Source organism: Callithrix jacchus, chromosome 7 (assembly GCF_049354715.1).
Source record: "Callithrix jacchus isolate 240 chromosome 7, calJac240_pri, whole genome shotgun sequence".
Lineage (NCBI taxonomy): Eukaryota > Metazoa > Chordata > Mammalia > Primates > Cebidae > Callithrix > Callithrix jacchus.
The window spans coordinates 58,340,227-58,359,387 of record NC_133508.1 but is presented as its reverse complement, the minus strand read 5'-3'; the positions used below and the strand labels follow the sequence as shown (position 1 = coordinate 58,359,387).

General features: G+C 52.4%; 1 protein-coding gene across 10 annotated transcripts in view; it reads right to left on the bottom strand.

Annotated features, from left to right (window-relative positions):
* The window catches only part of ALPL (alkaline phosphatase, biomineralization associated), a 72,158-nt gene that overhangs the window by 6,249 nt on the left and 46,748 nt on the right, over positions 1-19,161 (bottom strand). For all 10 annotated transcript variants that reach the window (XM_054258405.2, XM_035306655.2, XM_009000520.5 and 7 more), the window contains 7 exon segments: positions 17,531-17,690; positions 11,050-11,169; positions 10,592-10,707; positions 8,703-8,877; positions 7,800-7,975; positions 3,527-3,670; positions 1,533-1,602 (listed from right to left, as the gene is read on the bottom strand). In XM_054258405.2, coding sequence (XP_054114380.1) covers positions 1,533-1,602; positions 3,527-3,670; positions 7,800-7,975; positions 8,703-8,877; positions 10,592-10,707; positions 11,050-11,169; positions 17,531-17,591 — 862 coding nt within the window. In that variant the 5' untranslated portion in view covers positions 17,592-17,690.

Sequence of the window (19,161 nt, the reverse complement as noted above, 5' to 3'; positions counted from 1 at the left end):
CACCAGCCCCAGTCGAGCCTTCAGATGACAGCAACCTCATGGGAGACCCAACTACGCTGTCCCCAGATTCTTGACCCAAAGAAATTGAGTGAGGCAATAAATGTTTACTCTTGTTTTGAACTGTTGACAGGGTCTTGCTCTGTTGCCCAAGCTGGAGTGCAATGGCAGGATCGTAGCTCACTACAGCCTCAACCAAGCCTCCCACCTCAGCTTCCTAAGTGGCTGGCACCACCACACCTGGTATGTGTGTGTGTTTAAGATAGGGTCTTTTCTGTCACCCAGGCTGGAGTGCAGTGGCACAATCACAACTCACTGCAGCCTTGACCTCCTGGGCTCAAGTGGATCCTCCTACCTCAGCCTCCTGCGTAGTGGAGGCTGTGTGCCACCACACCTGGCCAGTTTTTAAAAATTTTTTGTAGAGATGAGGTCTCACTACGTTGCCCAGGCTGATCTCAAACTCCTGGACTCAAGTGATCCACCTGCCTCAGCCTCCCAAAGTGCTAGGATTACAGGTGTGAGCCATTGCACCTGGCCTAAGTTTTGAAATAATTTGTTATGCAGCAACAGATAACTTATACAACACAAGTTCATGTCATGCTCGTGACAACATGGAGGTTGTCTCCAGCCCTGCCATTATCTTCAATTTATAGGAGAGTCATCATCACTACTTTATAAAAGAGGAAACTGAGGCAGAGAGAGGATAAATCACTTGCCCAAGGTCACACAACCTAGAGGTGGTAAAGCTGGATTTGAACCCAGCTTTCTGGCTCTAAGATCCATGAGCAAAACCAGCATGATACATGGGTACAAGCACAGCCTGTGCGGTACTGGGTGTGTGCCGTGTGACCCAGGCAAGCAAGAGCCTGTGTGTATGTGTCTGGGGGATCTGCCAGGGGCACAGCTCTGAGCCCATAACCTCCAATGACACACCCAGGACTTGGAGCCATGTTCCTTGGGAAATGTCTGCAGGAGATTTTGCCACCACTTGCTCAGCCCACAGGAAGCTGGAAGAGAAGACCCAGATATCTGTGTGGTGGTGCTCTGGGCCTCATCCCACCAGACCTGAAGCTGCCCCTGGGCCCTCATCACCTGCTCCCCATTTCCTGGGGAGGAGGGCAATCATCAGGACAGACAGAGACAACTTGGCTGGCTTCTGCCCTGGCCACACATGCAGTAGAGCTGACTCCAGGTCCCAGGCGCCACAGCCCAGGAGCTGTTAAGTCCCAGTTCCCAACCAGGGTTTGAACTTGCCTGGGCCATCAGCTGTGCTGCATGCTGTGGGCCACTCCCCTCTCTGAGCTTCAGTTTCTTCTTGTGCCCAATGGGGCTAATCCCCCTGCACAGCCAACAGATTCCAGGCCTAATTCCAGGAACCAGAACCCCCTTCCTTGCCCCTCCCAGGTGCTGGAACCCAAGGCCACAGGCCCCTAAGTGGGTATCAGGCTGGGGCCTTGTCTTCAGGTGCTGGCCACATGCAGCCCCAGCCACCAGGCTCCAAGCCACACATCCTCCACTCCACCCCCTCCACTTACCCAATAGGTAGTCCACATTGTAGGGGTCAAGGGCCAGGAGTTCTGTGCGATTCCAGATGAAGTGGGAGTGCTAGGAGGAAGGGCTATGTCAGCACATGCCGGGGGCTAGGGAGAATCGGAGGACTGACCCCAGTAGCTCCGTGTCTGGGGAATTTATTCCTTTCCTTCCCTCACTTAAAAATCCCTCCCTGAAGACCCACCCTGGCCTTAAGAAATGACGGATCAATAGCCCATTATAATGTATAATTCAAGAGGATGAGAATTCTGATAGAGCCCAGGGAGGCCGTGAGCCCAGACACAGGACCAGGGAGGGCGTCCTGGTGAAAGTGATGCTTTAATGGGGCCCTGGAGGGCACGTGGGAATTGAACAGCCTAGGGTCAGGAAGGAGGGGTCATGGGACAAGAGGCAGGCACAGGTCTCCAGGGGCCTTGAGTGCTGACAGGGGTGGGTTGTATTTTCTGGAGGCCATGGAGGACCAGGGAGGAAGCAAAGCCCCAGCTCTGCCTTGGGGACCCCATCTAGGAGGGGAGATAAAGGTAGGGCTGTTTCACAAGGGAATAAAATCCATGGAAAGAAGCCAGCCAGGCTGGGCCTGGAGAGGGTCCTGTGTGGGCCTGGACCAGAGGTCCCAGCACTGCCGAAGATCTGCTGTGTGCCCTTAGGAGATCCCCTGCCTTCACTTGGCAATGACAGTGGGATCAGTGGCTTTTCAAGCCACCTGAACTGTGTGGGGAGGTGGGCTTCCTGGAGGTGGCTCCCATGTTCTCTCCCTCCAAGGCCATTCCTGTTACTCCCACTTTACAGATGAGGGCACTGAGGCACACTGACCGTGTAGCTACTAAGTGGTAAAGGTGAAACTGACTGTAGACCCACTCTTAAGGCACCATTTTCTAGGGATGTGTGGTCTGCATGAGACCTGACTGATACCGAGTGTGGCCAGGCTTGGGGCCATGGTGTAGAAGTTCTCTCCCTGTCTTAGGGGTCCAGACCAAGCTCCTGGGTAAGCACCCTGCCTGGGTAAGAAGGATGAAGCTCTGGCCCCGTGCACCACATAGAGAAACTGAGGCTGGTGTCTTTCTGGCTTGAGCTGGGAGGGGGCTCTGGTCCAGCCTGAGCTGACTCAGAAGGGATAGAAAGGGTTCAAAGCCACTCAGTCCCACACCCCCACCGACCCCATGGGGCCCTTCCCTGGTCCCTACCCCCACCTCATTCTTGGCCCAGCCTCATCCCACGAGGTCTCCCCAGGGGCCGGTCCTGGAACTTGCAGAAACCCAACCCCAGAGTGACATCAAAGTGGCTGCCAGGCTACTCCCCACTGTCTTCAGCCCTGACCACAGTCATTTCCAGACCCCAGCTGCCCCAGGCCCGCAGGCCAGCAGCTCAGATTTAAAGGGCCAGAGGCCGCTCCAAGAAGCTGGAGCTTAGGGTCCTTCCGGAGCTCCAGCCTCCCTTCCCCAATCCATTCCACACCCCAGCCAAGGGGGGACTCACTGTGGAGGGCGTCCCCCTCCCTCCATGGCTCACACACCGGGGCCAACCAAGGCCTCCCCGCCATGCCCTCCCCTGATCCATGTGGCGCTACCTCTTCCCTCATCCTCCTACTTGCCCAGGCTTCATGCCCCTCCTTGTGGTCTGTCCCCCCATGCAGGCACACAGCATTCCATGTTTCCTTATCAGCCTCTGTGCCTCATGCATGCCCCGCCAGGGGCCTACACACAGTAGGTCTTCAGGGTGACTGAATGTCCAGGCAGGTTATTCCCTGGCCCGGCTTCCTCCTCACTGTCCTCCTCTCTCTGGTTCCCCCTCCAAGGGAAGGAAATGATCAGTCACTGACTGTGTACTGCTTACATATCTCTTAGGCCATTTGAGCCCAAGGAGGAAGAATTCTGATGCCCTTTCTACAGAGGACAACAGAGCTTCGGCGGGTGGTCACACAGCCTCTCCCCATCACAGGCCACCTCTGCAGCCACATGGCCCCAGCACAAACTGATACCTTGTGTCTCGGTTTGAAGTTCTTCCAGATGTCGACGAGGTCCAGGCCGTCCAGCCGTGTGCCCCTGGCCTTCTCATCAATCTCATACTCCACATCAGTTTTATTCTTGGGGTACATGTATTTCCGGCCACCTCCCATAATAACCTAAAAGAGATAGGAGCCATCACTTCTGCAGGGTTCCAAGATGCCCAGAAGCCTCAGTGACCTCAGCCTGGAACCTGGATTCCTGGAGTCCCTGGGGATGGTGTGGACACTTTCCCAGCCTGGTGAGCCAGGGTTCAGTCCTCTCTGGGCCCTAGTTGTCCGGTGTGGGAAGATGAAATCATGAATCTGTAAGGGCTGTGGTTTGGGGCTTCCAGATGAGGTAAGGGAGGAGCTGATAACTTACCTTACTTGGCTTCCCGGAATCCATGTAACTCCCACTTGAATAAGAATCACACCATTTACAGAGCATTCACTGTATGTCAGGCACTAAACTCTTAAGATACATTCTTACTCCGCCAGGCGCCATGGCTCGTGCCTGTAATCCCGGCACTTTGGGAGGCCAAGGTGGGTGGATCACAAGGTCAGGGGTTTGAGACTAGCCTGGCCAACCTGGTGAAACCCTGTCTCTACTAAAAATACAAAAATTGGCTGGGTGCGGTGGCTCAAGCCTGTAATCCCAGCACTTTGGGAGGCCGAGGCAGGTGGATCACGAGGTCAAGAGACGGAGACCATCCTGGTCAACATGGTGAAACCCCGTCTCTACTAAAAATATTAAAAAAAAAAAATTAGTTGGGCATGGTGGCATGTGCCTGTAATCCCAGCTACTCAGGAGGCTGAGGCAGGAGAATTGCCTGAACCCAGGAGGCAGAGCTTGCGGTGAGCTGAGATCACGCCATTGCACTCCAGCCCGGGCAACAAGAGCGAAACTCTGTCTCAAAAAAAAAAAAACACAAAAATTAGCCAGGTGTGGTAGCATGCGCCTGTAACCCCAGCTATTCGGGAGCCTGAGGCAAGAGAATTACTTGAACCCAGGAGGCGGACATTGCAGTGAGTCAAAACTATGCCACTGTACTCCAGCCTGGGCAACAGAGCAAGACTCCATTTAAAAAAGAAAAAAAGATACATTCTTACTCAACTTCATACCAAGGCTGCAACTAGCCCTGGTCACCTGTTTTCCAACTAAAAAACTGGGCACAGAAATAATGGTTGGTTTTTTTTTTTTTCCCCAAAAGGCCATATAGCCAGGAAGTGGCAGAGTCAGGATTCAAACCCAGGGCTTCTCCAGCTATGGCACTAGGGCCCTGCCGTATCCATGCAGCTGAGGGCAGGGACTCCCAGAGCCTCCTCTCCCATGGTGAGAGGCTGCATGTGTGCAGGGAGAGGCTCCAGCCAGGGAGGTCTTCGGGGCAGCCCAGCTGGGAGCCAGCCCACCGCAGCCTGGGCAAGCAGTGGGGCCGGGCCTCACGGCTGTGTAGTCACCACCAGGCTAATTTTACCCACCGGCTGCTGTGTGCGGGCAGACGGACGCGGGACTGTTTGTTTTCCTTGGGAGTCCAAGTTTGAAGTCCTGACTATTTTTAAAATAGGGCCAAGAGCATAACAGCAGCCGCCCGAGGTGACCACCACACTAGTGTTCTTTTGTCACCACGGGCGCCAGCCCCAGCCACTGCCCCTGGCTGACACCTTGGGAGCGCAGAACCTGGCTGACACTGGTCCCAGATCCACCATTCCAGGCCTGCACCTCATAGGTCCCTCACTCTATCCTCCACTCCATCTCCCACCTTAGAATCTAGGTTTTGCAGGGTGCACAGGGAGCCAGGAACACAGGACAGCAGGCGATGCAGAAAGACGCCCCAGGACCAGCCTGGGTCATGGGGCCCCAGAAAGGCTATGGGCTTTGAAGTCAGACTTGGGTTTGAACCCTGACCAAGGGCCTGCTACCTAAGCTCTATGAGCCCAGTTTCCCTATCTATAAAATGCAGCTGGCTGGGCACAGTGGCTCAGGCCTGTAATCCCAGCACTTTGAGAGACTGAGGTGGGAGGATCACTAGAAGCCAGGAGTTTGAGACCAGCCCGGACAACATGGTAAGACCCTGTCTATACACATAAAATTTGTTTCAAAAACGAGCCAGATGTGGTGGTGCAGGCTTGTGCTTCTAGCTATTCAAGGGACTGAGCCAGAAGGAGCACTTGAGTCCAGGAGGTTGAGACTATGGTGAGCCATGATCACACTGCTGCACTGCCGCCCGGGCAACAGAGCAAGACCGTGTCTCAAAAATAAAATAAAATAAAACAAAATAAAATCCAACTAACATCCATCCACAGAACTATTACAGAAGGAAAGGCAGTCATCCAGGGACGTGCCCACTGGAAGGCACTCCTGCTGCCAGGAGTAGAGAGACGAGCACTTCAGAAACACAAAGTCCTTGCTCCCCGCAGCAGCTGGGAGCTCAGGGGCAGGGCGGGCTAGGAGGGGAAGAAGAACAGGACCCCAGGTCACGGGTCCCTTGCCCTCCCCCACTTCCCACAGAACCTGACCTCTTGGCATCTTCCGAGTGGAAGACGAAGCCCCCAATCTTCCTGGAGGGAGCCTCATCGTTTCCAGCCCGGCAGGGACTTTACACGGGCTCATTAAACTCCCAAATAACAGACTTGCTGTTTGGCTTTGGGGTTTGGGTTTGTGTCTTTCTTTCTTTCTTTTTTTTTTAAGCAACAGTATTTATTTTCAGGGTGGACACCAGGATTTTTGTTTCATGTACAGTCTGGGGACTGAGGGGCTTTGCGGGGTGGTGATAGAGAGGCAGGTGGGGCTGGGAGAGAAAGGAAGAGGAGGAAAGAAAGGGTTTCTCACGCAGGTCCTCCCTCCTCACTCACTCGCCGGCTTGTGCCCCCTGACATGGCCCCTGTGGCCCCCCTCCTCACCTCCTGTCTCCCCAACCTGAAACATCTTCCCTCCCCTCGGTTTTCCTTCAAGCTCCTGTCCCCTGCTCAGGCTGTCCCTAACAAACCCCTCTGAGGAGCTGCCTCATGTAATTATACCCTGTGCCTGTACAGCAAATGTTCTCACCTCCATGACCTCATCATGGTCTCCCACGGCCCTGGGAGCAGGCAAGTGTGGTTCTCTGTTCCTGTTGCATAGGTGGGGAAACCGAGGCACAGGGAGGTGAAGGGACTTGCCCCAGGCCACGTGTCTGGTGAAGGCAAGCCAGGATGGTGGCTTGGCCTCAGATATCTGCTCACTGAAAGGGGTTGACAGCACTGTTTGTCCTAGAAGGGGGTGCTTAACCTACCATGCTGGGAAAAGGGCGGACATGGGTCTCTGCTATAGAGGGGCCACGTGACGCCCAGACATTTGTGGGGGCAGTGCATGGAGGGCTGAAGGCAGGTGAGTGAGTCTGGTGGTGGGGAGAAAGAGAGGTTAGGGGTAGCTGGGTGGTTGGGGGCGGGGAGCTTTCTCTGTCCCTCACGGAATCCCCATTCCAGGCTCAAGGAGCAGAAGTCCCCCGATGCCCTCAGCCATCGCCCACAGTTGTTAATCAAAGCCTAAAAATGAATGAGCTGCACGATCTCACTTAAGCACAGAGTAAGCATCGCACAGATGACTTCTGCCTCCACGAGTCAGCTGTTTGTTGAAGCGTGTTTCAGGGCGAGGACATGTGGCTCCTGCCTAGCGCCACCACCTTCTGGCACTCGCTAAGCCTCAGGCCCTGTGTTGAGCTCCACAAGGATTATCTTATTCAGTTCTTGGCATGAGCTTACGAGGCAGGTACAGTTCACGAAGGAGTTGTGAAGGGAAGACTAAGAGAGGTTAAGTAACTGACCCAAAGTCACACAGCTAGCAAAACTCAGGAAGTTTAAACACGAGAGCTGGCACTCATCAACCACTGTACACACAAGCTGTTTGCGGGATATGCTGGTTGAGTGTATAGATATGTGCCCATCTGTGCCCATGTGAATGCACAGGACAGGCAGATGGCACTTCGCCACCACCAGCTCCCTGTGTAGTGGGGGGCAGAGGTGGGGCACAGCACCAGGTTCCAATTTATGGAATCATCTCTAGGTGCCTGGTTCTTGGGGTGTGGTGGCAGTCACATGAGGGTTCATCCCAAAGCTCCGCCACAGAGAAATCCCACAGTGCCTGCCTGCCTCAACCGCAAATCCCCTAATGGGCCAGGAGCCTCCCAGGTGTGTGGGGATCCGGGCCAGGCCACTTTTTCTGGGCCAGCCTGGGCCTGCCCACCCAAGGCCCCAGCCCGCCCAACCCTCCCCGCTGCCCCCGAGCACTCACCTCGATGTCCCGGATGTTATGCATGAGCTGGTAGGCGATGTCCTTGCAGCCCTGGCTCAAGGCCTCGGGTGGCATCTCGTTGTCTGAGTACCAATCCCGGTCAGCCGAGTGGGCGTAGGCAGCACTGGGGGTGGCATGGTTCACTCTCGTGGTGGTCACAATGCCCACAGATTTCCCTGGGGGACCAGAGGGGCAGGGTCTTCATCCACAGATCAGGGTGTCCCAACTGCCTCCTCCCTCCCTCCCTGCTAAAGACAGGCCTCCCTTTAGTTCCAAGGATTGCCTGGGCCTCCATCTCCCCATCCACAGCAGTGGGTGTGTGGGGGTGGCTTCCGAGTAGCCAAGCAGCTGGAGCACTGCCTCTGGGACCCTCTCCCCTCACCCCAAAGGCCCTTGAGCTGTGAGTACATGGGCTGGAGTCCTCCCCTTCAACAAGGCGCCCACAGGACCCCTGAGGGAGCTCAAGTGGACTGCGGCTCCATCACCTGTGTATTGGCCTTGACCCCTGACTGAAGTTCCTGGGGGCATGGGCTGGGCCTCCCAATTCTGAGGAGGAAAGGGGAGTGGCCATGGACTGCACCCCACGTGCTAGCTCTGGCTAGGTCTTCTCCCTCCTCACACCAGACCTATGAGGGGCTATGTTTCCCACTCATTTTATAGTCAAATGAAGAACAGACTCAGGAAAATGAACTGGGATCAGAACCCGTCACTGAATGAACCCCAGATCACCAGCCTCCCCTGTCCCAGAAGGAATCCCATGGATATTTCATAGACTCCCAAAACATCAGCACTGGGAGCTCTACAGAGAAGGCTTTTCCACCTCTCCCCACAACACAGTCAGAAAGACTGAGGCCCAGACAGGCCCTGAAGCTGGCCCTGCCCCCCGCTGCTCCCCCAACTCACCAGCATCCTTGGCCCAGCGCAGGATGGAGGTGACCTCGTTCCCCTGGGTGGTGTTGCATCGGGAGCGCTCGGTGGCTGCGCTCACCCCCACGGTGCCCTCATTGGCCTTCACCCCACACAGGTAGGCGGTGGCAGTACCCGCACTGTCAGGGACCTGGGCGTTGGTATTGTACGTCTGCAGGTGAGGAAGGAGAGTGAGGAGATGGCCAGGCCTTCGCCCCTACAGCAACTCACCCTGCCTCCACTCACACCATGGGGACTGGGGCAAGAGGGACACAGAGAGGACCCCATAGCCTTTGACCAGGCCCACTGCCCACTGAAGCCCCCCAGAGCCACGGTACCACATAGCTGCCTGCTTCCTGCCATCATTCCCTGTACCCCAGCAGCACTGGGGCAGGACCCCAACTCTCCAAAGTACAGAGAAGTGTCCTGCGGAGGAGTGGGGCTCAGGCAGGGTCAGCAAAGGCCTCTCTCTGGGCCTGGGGCTGCCTGAGCCAGCGAGGAGTTGGGGAGCAGGAGAGTCCTGGAAAAGGGAGAGGGTATGTGTGTGGGGGGGGTCTAAAGACAGGGTAGTGAAAGTGAAGGGGAGGGGGATTGAGGAAGGGAAGGGTGGGGCCAAGATCAGTGCTGACTTCTCTGTCACCTGCCCTGTGGTCACCATCACAGGGTCACCCTACATTCAGATATTTAGCAGGGACCCCGAAACTATCTGCCTGTCTCCCTTCCCCACCAGCCTGAGAGTGCCTTGAAGGCACAGAAGGCACCATAGTCCCTGCTACTCCCCCAGAAGTGAGCCCGGGGCCTGACCCAGGGTCTGGATGTTATTACACAAAGCCACTGTCACCACCAGCGACAATGAAAGCTACCCAGCAGTGCGCATCGCCCTGCACAGCCTAGGTCAGTACAGGCATGCCTCGTTTAGTGCCCTTCACAGATACTGTGTTTGTTACAAACAAGATCGGTGGCAGCCCTGTGTCAAGCAGGTCTGTCTGCGCCTTTCCCCAACATGAGCTCACTTAATTTGTGTTTTGTTTTGTTTTTATTTAGAGAGATGGGGTTTCCTTATGTTGGCCAGGCTGGTCTCAAACTCCTGACCTCGTGATCCACCTGACTTGGCTTCCCAAAGTGCTGGGATTACAGGCGTGAGCTGCCATGCCCAGCTTCTCATTCATGTTTTTAGCAATAATATGCTTTTAAATTAAGGTATATACATCTTTTTAGACATAATGCTATCTCACACTTAAAAAGACTGTAGGGTGCAAACATAACTTTTATATGCGCTGGGAAACCAAAAAAAATGTGTGACTCACTTCATTGCAATATTCGCTTTATTACAGTGGCCTGGAACCAAAGCGAAGTATAGCTAAGGTATGCCTATAGGCCAATTAACTTCACAAACTGCCTCGGGAAAGAATGAATGAACTAGAACTGCATGCAAAAGCATATATAGGCAAGGCACGGTGGCTCACGCCTGTAATCCCAATACCGGGAGGCTGAGCCTGGAGGATCGCTTGAGCCCAAGAATTAGAGACCTCCATCTCTGCAAAAAAATTAAAACATTATCCAGATGTGGTAGTGCACACCTCTGGTCCCAGCTACTCAGGAGGCTGACGTGGGAGGATCGCTTGAGCCCAGGAGTTGGAGGCTGCAGTGAGCTATGACTGTACCACTATACTGCAACTTGGGCAACAGAGCAAGACCCTGTCTCTAAACATACACACACACACACACGCACAGTGACACTGTGGTATCAGAAGTCAGGATGGTGGCTGTTCTACGTGGGGAGTGGACTTGGGCATGGAGGGGGTCAGGGGACCTCTAGCTGCTGTCATGTTCAGTTGCTCGACCTGGTTATACAGACGTGAAGTGGGCTTGGGGATGGGGCTCACCTTGGAGAGGGCCACGAAGGGGAACTTGTCCATCTCCAGCCTGGTCTCTTCCCCAGGGTTGTGGTGGAGCTGACCCTTGAGGATGCGGGCAGCTGTCACTGTGGAGACGCCCATGCCTGCAGTGGGGAGTGGGGGCCTCAGTTTCTGGTGCTCCTGCCTCTCCAATCAGCCTACTCGGGTACCCAGTAGCTCTGTAGTTTGGTACCAAGACAGGTTCAGACAGTTGGCACCGGGCGTGGCTCTGTAAACAACAGTGCGCAGCCCCTCTCTCCCTTCCCTCCCAGATCCTTGGGGGCTGCCTGGCAGAGCAGACCTCTTGAATCCACAGCCTGACCCTCCATTGTCTTAAACACCCTTCCTCCAGAGCCCCAGTCCCTTCAACACTGCCCCCTTCAACTCTGCCTGGCTCCCTGGGCTCCTAGCTAGTTGCCCTGTCCCACCCCTCCCACGGGCCTCACCATCTCCCAGGAACATGATGACATTCTTAGCCACGTTGGTGTTGAGCTTCTGAAGCTCCAGGGCATATTTCAGTGTCTCTTGCGCTTGGTTTCGCCAGTATTTGGGGTCTTTCTCTTTCTCTAAACAGAGGGAGAGGCAGTTACCTGGTGGGTGAGGACAGCCTCCTATCCCCAGATGTACAGATCACCCCGTTTCTGATTGCTCAGGCTGGAATGCCTGAACCCGGAGGCGGGGGCAATAGTTGCCACCCAGACAATGCACCTGTGGTTTATTTATACATATGAGCCATCCAGATCCTCCAGAGAAGCCTGTGGACCCTGGGGTCTTCGCCTCACATCTCAGAATGAAGAAACCAAGGCTCAAGGACCACGAGCGATTTCCCCAAGGCCACACAGCACAGGTGGACACTGGCAGAGCTGGGCTTCTCTCCAAAGCCCGTGCTCATTCCTTCTACCCAGCAGGGAGATAAGCCACTAAGGCAGCAAATGAATTGTGCTGGCACAATTAAGAGAGTAATGTTTCACCCATTCAGCAAAACAACAGCGGGGGTCCCCTGATGTAACCAGCCATCAATTATAAACTCTGCTCAGCTTATTCATTAAAGTAGGCTCAACAGGAGCCTGACTTGGTGGCGGAGTTAATAGCAGTGCTGGAAAGCTAAGCTTGCCTTTTGCTTAATGTATCACATTTAAAGGAGCCAGGTGATCTCACTTTTGTTAGGATTAGTTAGCGAGGATGCCATCCTGCCTCTCTAATCCTCCCCTCCTCCCTCCCTTATGGCTAATGACTTCTGTATGGGGCTTTATGGTTTTAGATAAAATGAGAACCAGGGACACCTCTTTCTTTCTCTCTCCCTCCTTCTCATGAGTGCATGTGTCCAGCAACCAATCCACAGCTTTTGTGCCTGACAGACCTCAATGAAAACTCCAGCTGCTCCAAGAATTGAACCCAGAAGCAGGGGCAATCGTTGCCCACACAGAAAACACACCTGTGGTTTATACATATGAGCCATCCAGATCCTCCAGAAAAGCCTGTGGACCTGGAGGTCTTCTCCTCACATCTCAGAATGAAGAAACCAAGGCTCAGAGACCACGAGCGATTTCCCCAAGGCCACACAGCACAGGCAGACACTGGCAGAGCTGGGCTTCTCTCCAAAGCTTGTGCTCATTCCTTCTACCCAGCAGTGAGATGAGCTGCTAGAACTAGCTGTGTCACCTCCCTGAGCCTTAGTCTCTTCCCCTGTCAAATGAGATCGCTGCCTCATCCCCTCAGGGTCTCTCTAGGGACTGGGCCAGATAAGGCAAGTGACACAGCTGATGTACAGAAGAAGGTCAAAAGTTGCCACCCGCACCCATTATCCCACCTCCAGGGCTGGACCAGGATCCTGGCTATGGGAGCTAGAGTCCTTCCCAGAGTCTGCAGGGCTCCCGTCTGTCCTGGGGCCCTGTCAAATCTGCTCAGAAGCCTGGAGAGGCTCCCTCGCAGTTTCCTCTTTGGATGCCTCCCACTGCACGGAACGAGGGGAGAGGTCAGGAGGGGTGGGAGGGCCTTGTGCAGGGCCGTGTGGCATGTTCGTGGGCTGGGGACATAATCCTCATCTTCTGGCCCAGCTCCAACCCGTGCGTGGCTCTCGGGGCGGCCATGAGTGAAGAACAGCCCTCCTTCTTCAGACACGCATCGGCTCTGGGTGAGGTGCCAGGCACCCCCCACACAGCTTCTCTTATTCCTCCCAGCTGCCCTAGTGGGTGGGCACCAGTGTCTCCTCCATATTAGGAAATGGAGCCAGGCGTGGTGGCTCACACCTGTAATCCCAGCACTTTGGGAGTCCGAGGTGGGAGGATGACGGGGTCAAAAGACTGAGACCATCCTGGCCAACATGGTGAAACCCCGTCTCTACTAAAAAATACAAAAATTAGCTGGGTGTGGTGGTGTGCGCCTGTAGTCCCAGATACTTGGAAGGCTAAGGCAGGAGAATTGCTTGAACCCAGGAGGCTGAGATTGCACCACTGTACTCCAGCCTGGTGCCTGGCGACAGAGCAAGACTCTGTCTCAAAAGAAAAAAAAAAAAAAGGAAATGGAGAGGCTGAGATTAGGGCTGCAGCAGGAGAACTGGAAACTCACGTGTCACCGTGGCTCTGCCCTGGCCTACGACAGCACAGGCGAGGAGCGGGCAGGATGCTGCGTTGCACCTCTAGCCTCAGACACAAGCACACCCCACGCCCCTCCCCAAGAGGCCTCCCCTTATGCCACCACCTCCCCAACCCCTCAGCCCACTGCCCTCACTCCAACAGCCCTGGGTCCACCCTCTCTCTTCTGGAAGTGTCTGCTGAGGGCGTCAACATCAGATGTCCCCACATGGTCCCCACTGGGAATCAGGAGCACCTTGTCCCTTCTGCCCAACAGGGTGCCTTTGGACAAGAGTTTCCGCCCCAGGAAATGGGAGACCCATAGCTATCCACATGCAGTTCCAGGATGACATGAGATAGAGCCTGGGCAAGCCCCGGGCCAAGGGTTTCCCCTGGAGGTCCTACAGGCCCAGGCTGGTTCGTCTCCCTCCTGCCTTCCTCAAGACACATCACAATGCTGTTGGTCATGAAGCCTCTTTGGCCAATTGGGTGCCATTGGGTGGTGAAGACCTACTATCCACCCTGACCCCCTACAACCTGTCCCTGACTTAACAGCTTGGAGGTCCCGGGCCTGGGCTGATGTCAGCCCGCTCCACACCCGTTGCTTTGTTCAGCCCAGGCTCTGCCACCAGGTCCCCTCTCCCTCAAGTGCTTGTTCCCTCTAGACTGGAGGCCTGAGAGGGCGGAGTCCTTGTCTTTTCCACCAGAGCCACCCAGGGCCTGTCCCTGAGAAGGGTTTGTCCCTGGTTTAAGCAACGATGGCTCTGGATAACTGGATTCCAGGAGGCCAGTCTCTTTGGAGACTATTAAATGATATATGCAAATGCTCACGATAGAATGCCACAGGGAAAGAGCACTGATCAGTACACACTGTAGGATTCCATTTATATGAAGCTCAAAACAGGCAAAAGGAGTCTCTAATGGCCAGGGCAAGCCTGGGCACTTCCTCTGGTTTTGGGAGGGGGTTGGCTGGGAAGGGCACAGGAAAACCCACAGATGCCCCATGGCCAGAAATGTTCTGTCTTGATCTTGGTGGTGGTTACACGGGTGTCAATATATGTCAAACATTTTTCATGCACCGGGTGCCGTGGCTCACACCTGTAATCCCAGCACTTCGAGAGGTGAGGTGGGCAGATCTTGAGGTCAAGAGATTGAGACCATCCTGGCCAACATGGTGAAACTGAGTCTCTACCAAAAATACAAAAATTAGCTGGGCGTGGTGGCTCACGCCTGTAGTCCCAGCTACTCAGGAGGCTGAAGCAGAAGAATCGCTTGAACCTAGGAGGCAAAGGTTGCAGTGAGCTGAGATCGTGCCACTGCACTCCAGCCTGGTGACAGAGCAAGACTCCCATCTCAAAAAAAAAAAAAAAAAAAAATTCATGTCCTGTATTTAAGATCTGTGCCCTTTTCTGTAAGTTATACCTAATTGAAGAAGGAAAAAGAAAGGCTGGGCAGTGGCTCATGCCTATAATCCCAGCACTTTTGGAGGCCATGGTGGGAGGGTTGTTTGAGGCCAGTTTGAGGCTACAGTAAGCCATGATTGTGCCACTGCACTCCAGCCTGGCGATAGCAGATACGAAAAGCTGAATCGCTGAACATGTGAAGATTTTTCATGTTGTCACTGTTTCACCTTTTCTCTTTTCATCCCTTATTTCATCTTTCACCCAGGTGGGCTGTAAGTGCTGAGGAAGCAGGGACCCCAGCCCAGAATGACCTTGGTCCCCGGGGATGCAACAGAAAGGCACCACCATCTCAGAGGCAGCAATGGCCTGAGAGCCCAGCGGCTTGGGTTCCGTTCCCAGCTCAAGTTCAGTGCCCTGCTGCACCCCATCTCCTCATCTGCTCAAATACAGCCATCCTAAGAGAAGAGACCAACATTCACTGAGCATCCCTCCTTGCCAGACACTCTGACTATCCCATGTGACTATCATGACGGCCTTAAGGAATTTTTCTGGGGGGTGGGGGATGGAGTCTCACTTTGTCACCCAGGCTAGAGTGTAATGGTACAATCTTGGCTCAGTGCAACCTCTCTTTCCCAGGTTCAAGTGCTTCTTCTGCTTCCGCCTCTCAAGTAGCTGGGACTACAGGCGCACACCACCACACCCAGCTAATTTTTGTATTTTGAGTAGAGACGGGGTATCACCATATTGGCCAGGCTGGTCTCAAACTCCTGACCTTGTGATCTGCCCACCTCAGCTTCCCAAAGTGCTGGGATTACATGCATGAGCCACCCACTCGGCCAAGGGGAAGAATTCTTATTCCCACTGGGAATAAGATGGAGACACTGGGGCTCAGGGAAGGTAAGTGGGGACTTCTAGCCACATAATGGACTGAGCCGAGGAAGACTCTCTTCTCCAGCTCCAGATACAGAAATGCTGAACAAAATAAAAAGTAGCACATAGTTTGAAAAAGGAAGAAAAGTGGGAAGGAAAATCCTCAGGAAGTGGCATCAATGACGAAACCTAAAACCAGAGGGGCCCACAGGAGCTGATGCAAAGAGGAATGCTTGGGACGGCAGGGCGGGTACAGGTTCAGGCTGAAGCTGGTTTCTTATCTTTTTTTGAGATGGAGTCTCGCTCTGTTGCCCAGGCTGAAGTGCAGAGGTGCAATCAAGGCTCACTGCAACCTCCACCTCCTGGGTTTGAGTGATTCTCCTGCCTCAGCCTCCCAAGTAGATGGAATTACAGGCACACGCCACCATGCCCGGCTACTTTTTGTATTTTTAGTAGAGGCGGGGTTTTGCCATGTTGGATAGGCTGGTCTTGAACTCCTGACCTCAAGTGATCCACCCACCTCAGCCTTCCAAAATGCTGAGGTTATTGGCATGAGCCACTGTGCCTGGCCTGAAGCTGGTTTCTTTTTAAGAGGCAGAGTCTAATTCTGTCATCCAGGCTGAAGTGCCATGGCTTGATTATAGCTTACTGTAATCTTGAACTCCTGGACTCAAGTGATCCTCCCACCTTAGCCTCCCAAGTAGCTGGGACTACAAGCATGCAGCACTGTGCCTGGCTAATTGTTTGTTTGTTTGTTTGTTTGTTTGTTTGTTTGTTTGTTTTTGGAGATGGGGGACTCACTATGTTGCATAGGCTGGCTTCAAACTCTTGGGCTCAAGTGATGCTTCCACCTCAGCCTCCCAAAGCCTGGCGATTATAGGCATAAGCCACCACGCCAGGCCTGCTGAAGCTGTTTTAAGGTACACATTTTGCCTTGGTGCTATGGAAGGGGTAGAAAAAGACAGTCATTCATAAGAAATGTGAATTCAAGTCCAACTCGAGCCAGGTCTAAGCGGGGATCTGAATTTATAGTGTAAGAACTGCAAACCAAGAAGTTAACGTAAAAACTGGTCTAGAATGAGTTGAACCCCTGGCGTCCTGAAAACACTGCACCACACTATGGAAATGCTTCCACATGAGTCTCCAACAGAAAAACAAAAAGCTCAGTGTGGAAGATGAGTTCACTAGTGAGAACTATAAATGACAACAAAATGTGCAATCCCATGGGGGAGAATGAGCAGACAAAACCCACAGGAGATGCTGCGGACCAAAACTCGGAAGAGTCCATAGGATTCATTCTATTTCAGATGATTAAAGATAAAAGAGAGAACAGAAACCCCAATCACAGACTAGTATAATATAAAGGAGAAAAAGCTAGGTGTAGTGGCTCACGCCTGTAATCCCAGCACTTTGGGAGGCCAAGGCCAACAGATCATTTGAGGTCAGGAGTTCTGGCCCAGCCTGGCCCACGTGGTGAAACCCCGTCTCTACCAAAAATACAAAAATGAACTGAGTGTTGTGGCATGCACCTATAATCCCACCTACTCAGGAGGCTGAGGCAGGAGGATCACTTGAATCTGGGAGGTGAAGGTTGCAGTGAGCTGAGATCACGCCACTGCACTCCAGCCTTGGGCTACAGAACAAGACTGTCTCAAAAAATAAAAAAATTAAAATTAAAATTAAAATATATAAGGGCGGGGAGCGGTGGCTCACGCCTGTAATCCCAGCACTTTGGGAGGCCAAGGCGGGTGGATCACGAGGTCAAGAGATCAAGACCATCCTGGTCAACATGGTGAAACCCCATCTCTATTAAAATACAAAAAATTAGCTGGGCACGGTGGTGTGTGCCTATAATCCCAGCTACTCCGGAGGCTGAGGCAGGAGAATTGCCTGAACCCAGGAGGCGGAGGTTACAGTGAGCCGAGATCTCACCATTGTACTCCAGCCTGGGTAACAAGACCAAAAAAAAAAAATATATATATATATATATATATATATATATATATATATATATATATATATATATATATATATATATCAGCACCACCTATTTATCGCTGTACTTGTGTCCCCAGGCATACCTGGCACTAACGAGTTGGTAAGGCAGGTTCCAATGGCCAGTACTAAGAATGGTGAAATCATGGTGCACCCCAAGACCTGCTTTATCTCTGGAGCCCAGAAATGCGATCGACACGGGTGGGGTGGGCTGGCAATGGTCAGATGTTAACTGATGCTCCAATCCTAGAAATTAAAAGAGAAAAAGAAGCATGTGGGGCACAGCTCTAGAGATCACTTTTCCACTCACTCATTCGTTCCTTGGTTCATTCAACAAGTATTTGGTGAGCACCAATTACAGACCAGGCATGGGGCTAGACACTGGGATGCCAAACCTCGGTGGTCCCTGTCTCAGGAAGCTTAACCACACAAACAGTTGTGTCTGCATCAGTGAGTTCCACGCTGCAAAAGAGTTCCATCCCATTTCCTAAGTGAATTTCCACTCAATTCATCTGAAGCCCACCACCTCCCAGAGTCCAATCTTTCTCAAGTAGCGTTTCTCAAACTGTAAGGAGAGCAAGCATCTGAATCCCCTGAGGGCTTGTTACAACAGATTCCCAGCCCACCCCACAGGCTCTGATTGTATTTCTCATAAGCTCCCGGGAGAGGGCTGCTGCTTTTCAGCCCACACCTTAAGAAGTCCTGTTCTAGAGCACTCCGTCTTTAGCCTTGTAATTACCTGAGTTCCAGGAAAACCAGGGATAAAGCAAAGAGCACACCCTTTCTTTCAGGACCCCGACATTTGCTACATTCTCTCCTAGAGCTTGTCGTTTATGGTAAGAGATATAAAAACGGTAGGAGTCACATATGTGAACAGACTGGCTGATAAGGGTAGTCATTTCTGGGTGGTGACATCACAGATAATGGATTTTTCTTTTTCATTGTCTTTTCTGCATTTCCCAAGTTTTCTTTTGTGCTGAGCTACTGTATTATCTATATCTATATATTTTTAAATTTATATATTTTTAAAGTTGGATGCAATTGAAGAGCTTAGGAAAAAAAAAAAAGACTGGAATGAAATACACCAAAATATTAACTGTGGTTTTCTCTGGGTGGTAGGACTATGAGTGATTATTTCCTCTTTTTAAAATTTTTTTGAATCTTCCAAGTAGCCTAAAGCAAGCGCGTATTAATGGCATAAGAATGTTTTCACACTGTGGTCATCCTATTAAATCGCAAGGAACAACCCCATTGGCAGCTGAGAAACATATTAAACCTGGTGCCCATGAGTTACAAGATGAAGAATTCTAAATGGCAAGCATTTCACCGGGAAATAATGTTATTGCTTCAACCACGACCAAGATATTACGACATTTGTTGTGGAAAGTGGCAGGAATACACACTCTACCATTAGGAAAGTGTTGTGACAGGTAAGATCCCACTCCAGTACAATTATTATACGTTAAGTAAAAACAAAATAAAACATTTTTAAAAAGCTTTTTAAAGAAAAAAGCCAGGCATGGTGGTACATGCCTGTAATCCCAGCTACTTAGAAGCTGAAGCTGGAGGAAGTTCGCTTGAAGAAACACGGTGAGACCCTGCCTCTAGGAAAAATGTTTGTATTTTAGTTTTTTTCAGATTTTCTTTTCTTTTAAAAAAGTTTTCTCTTTGTGGCTTCAGCTCAAAGGAAAAATATTTTTTTTTTAATTTAAAAATA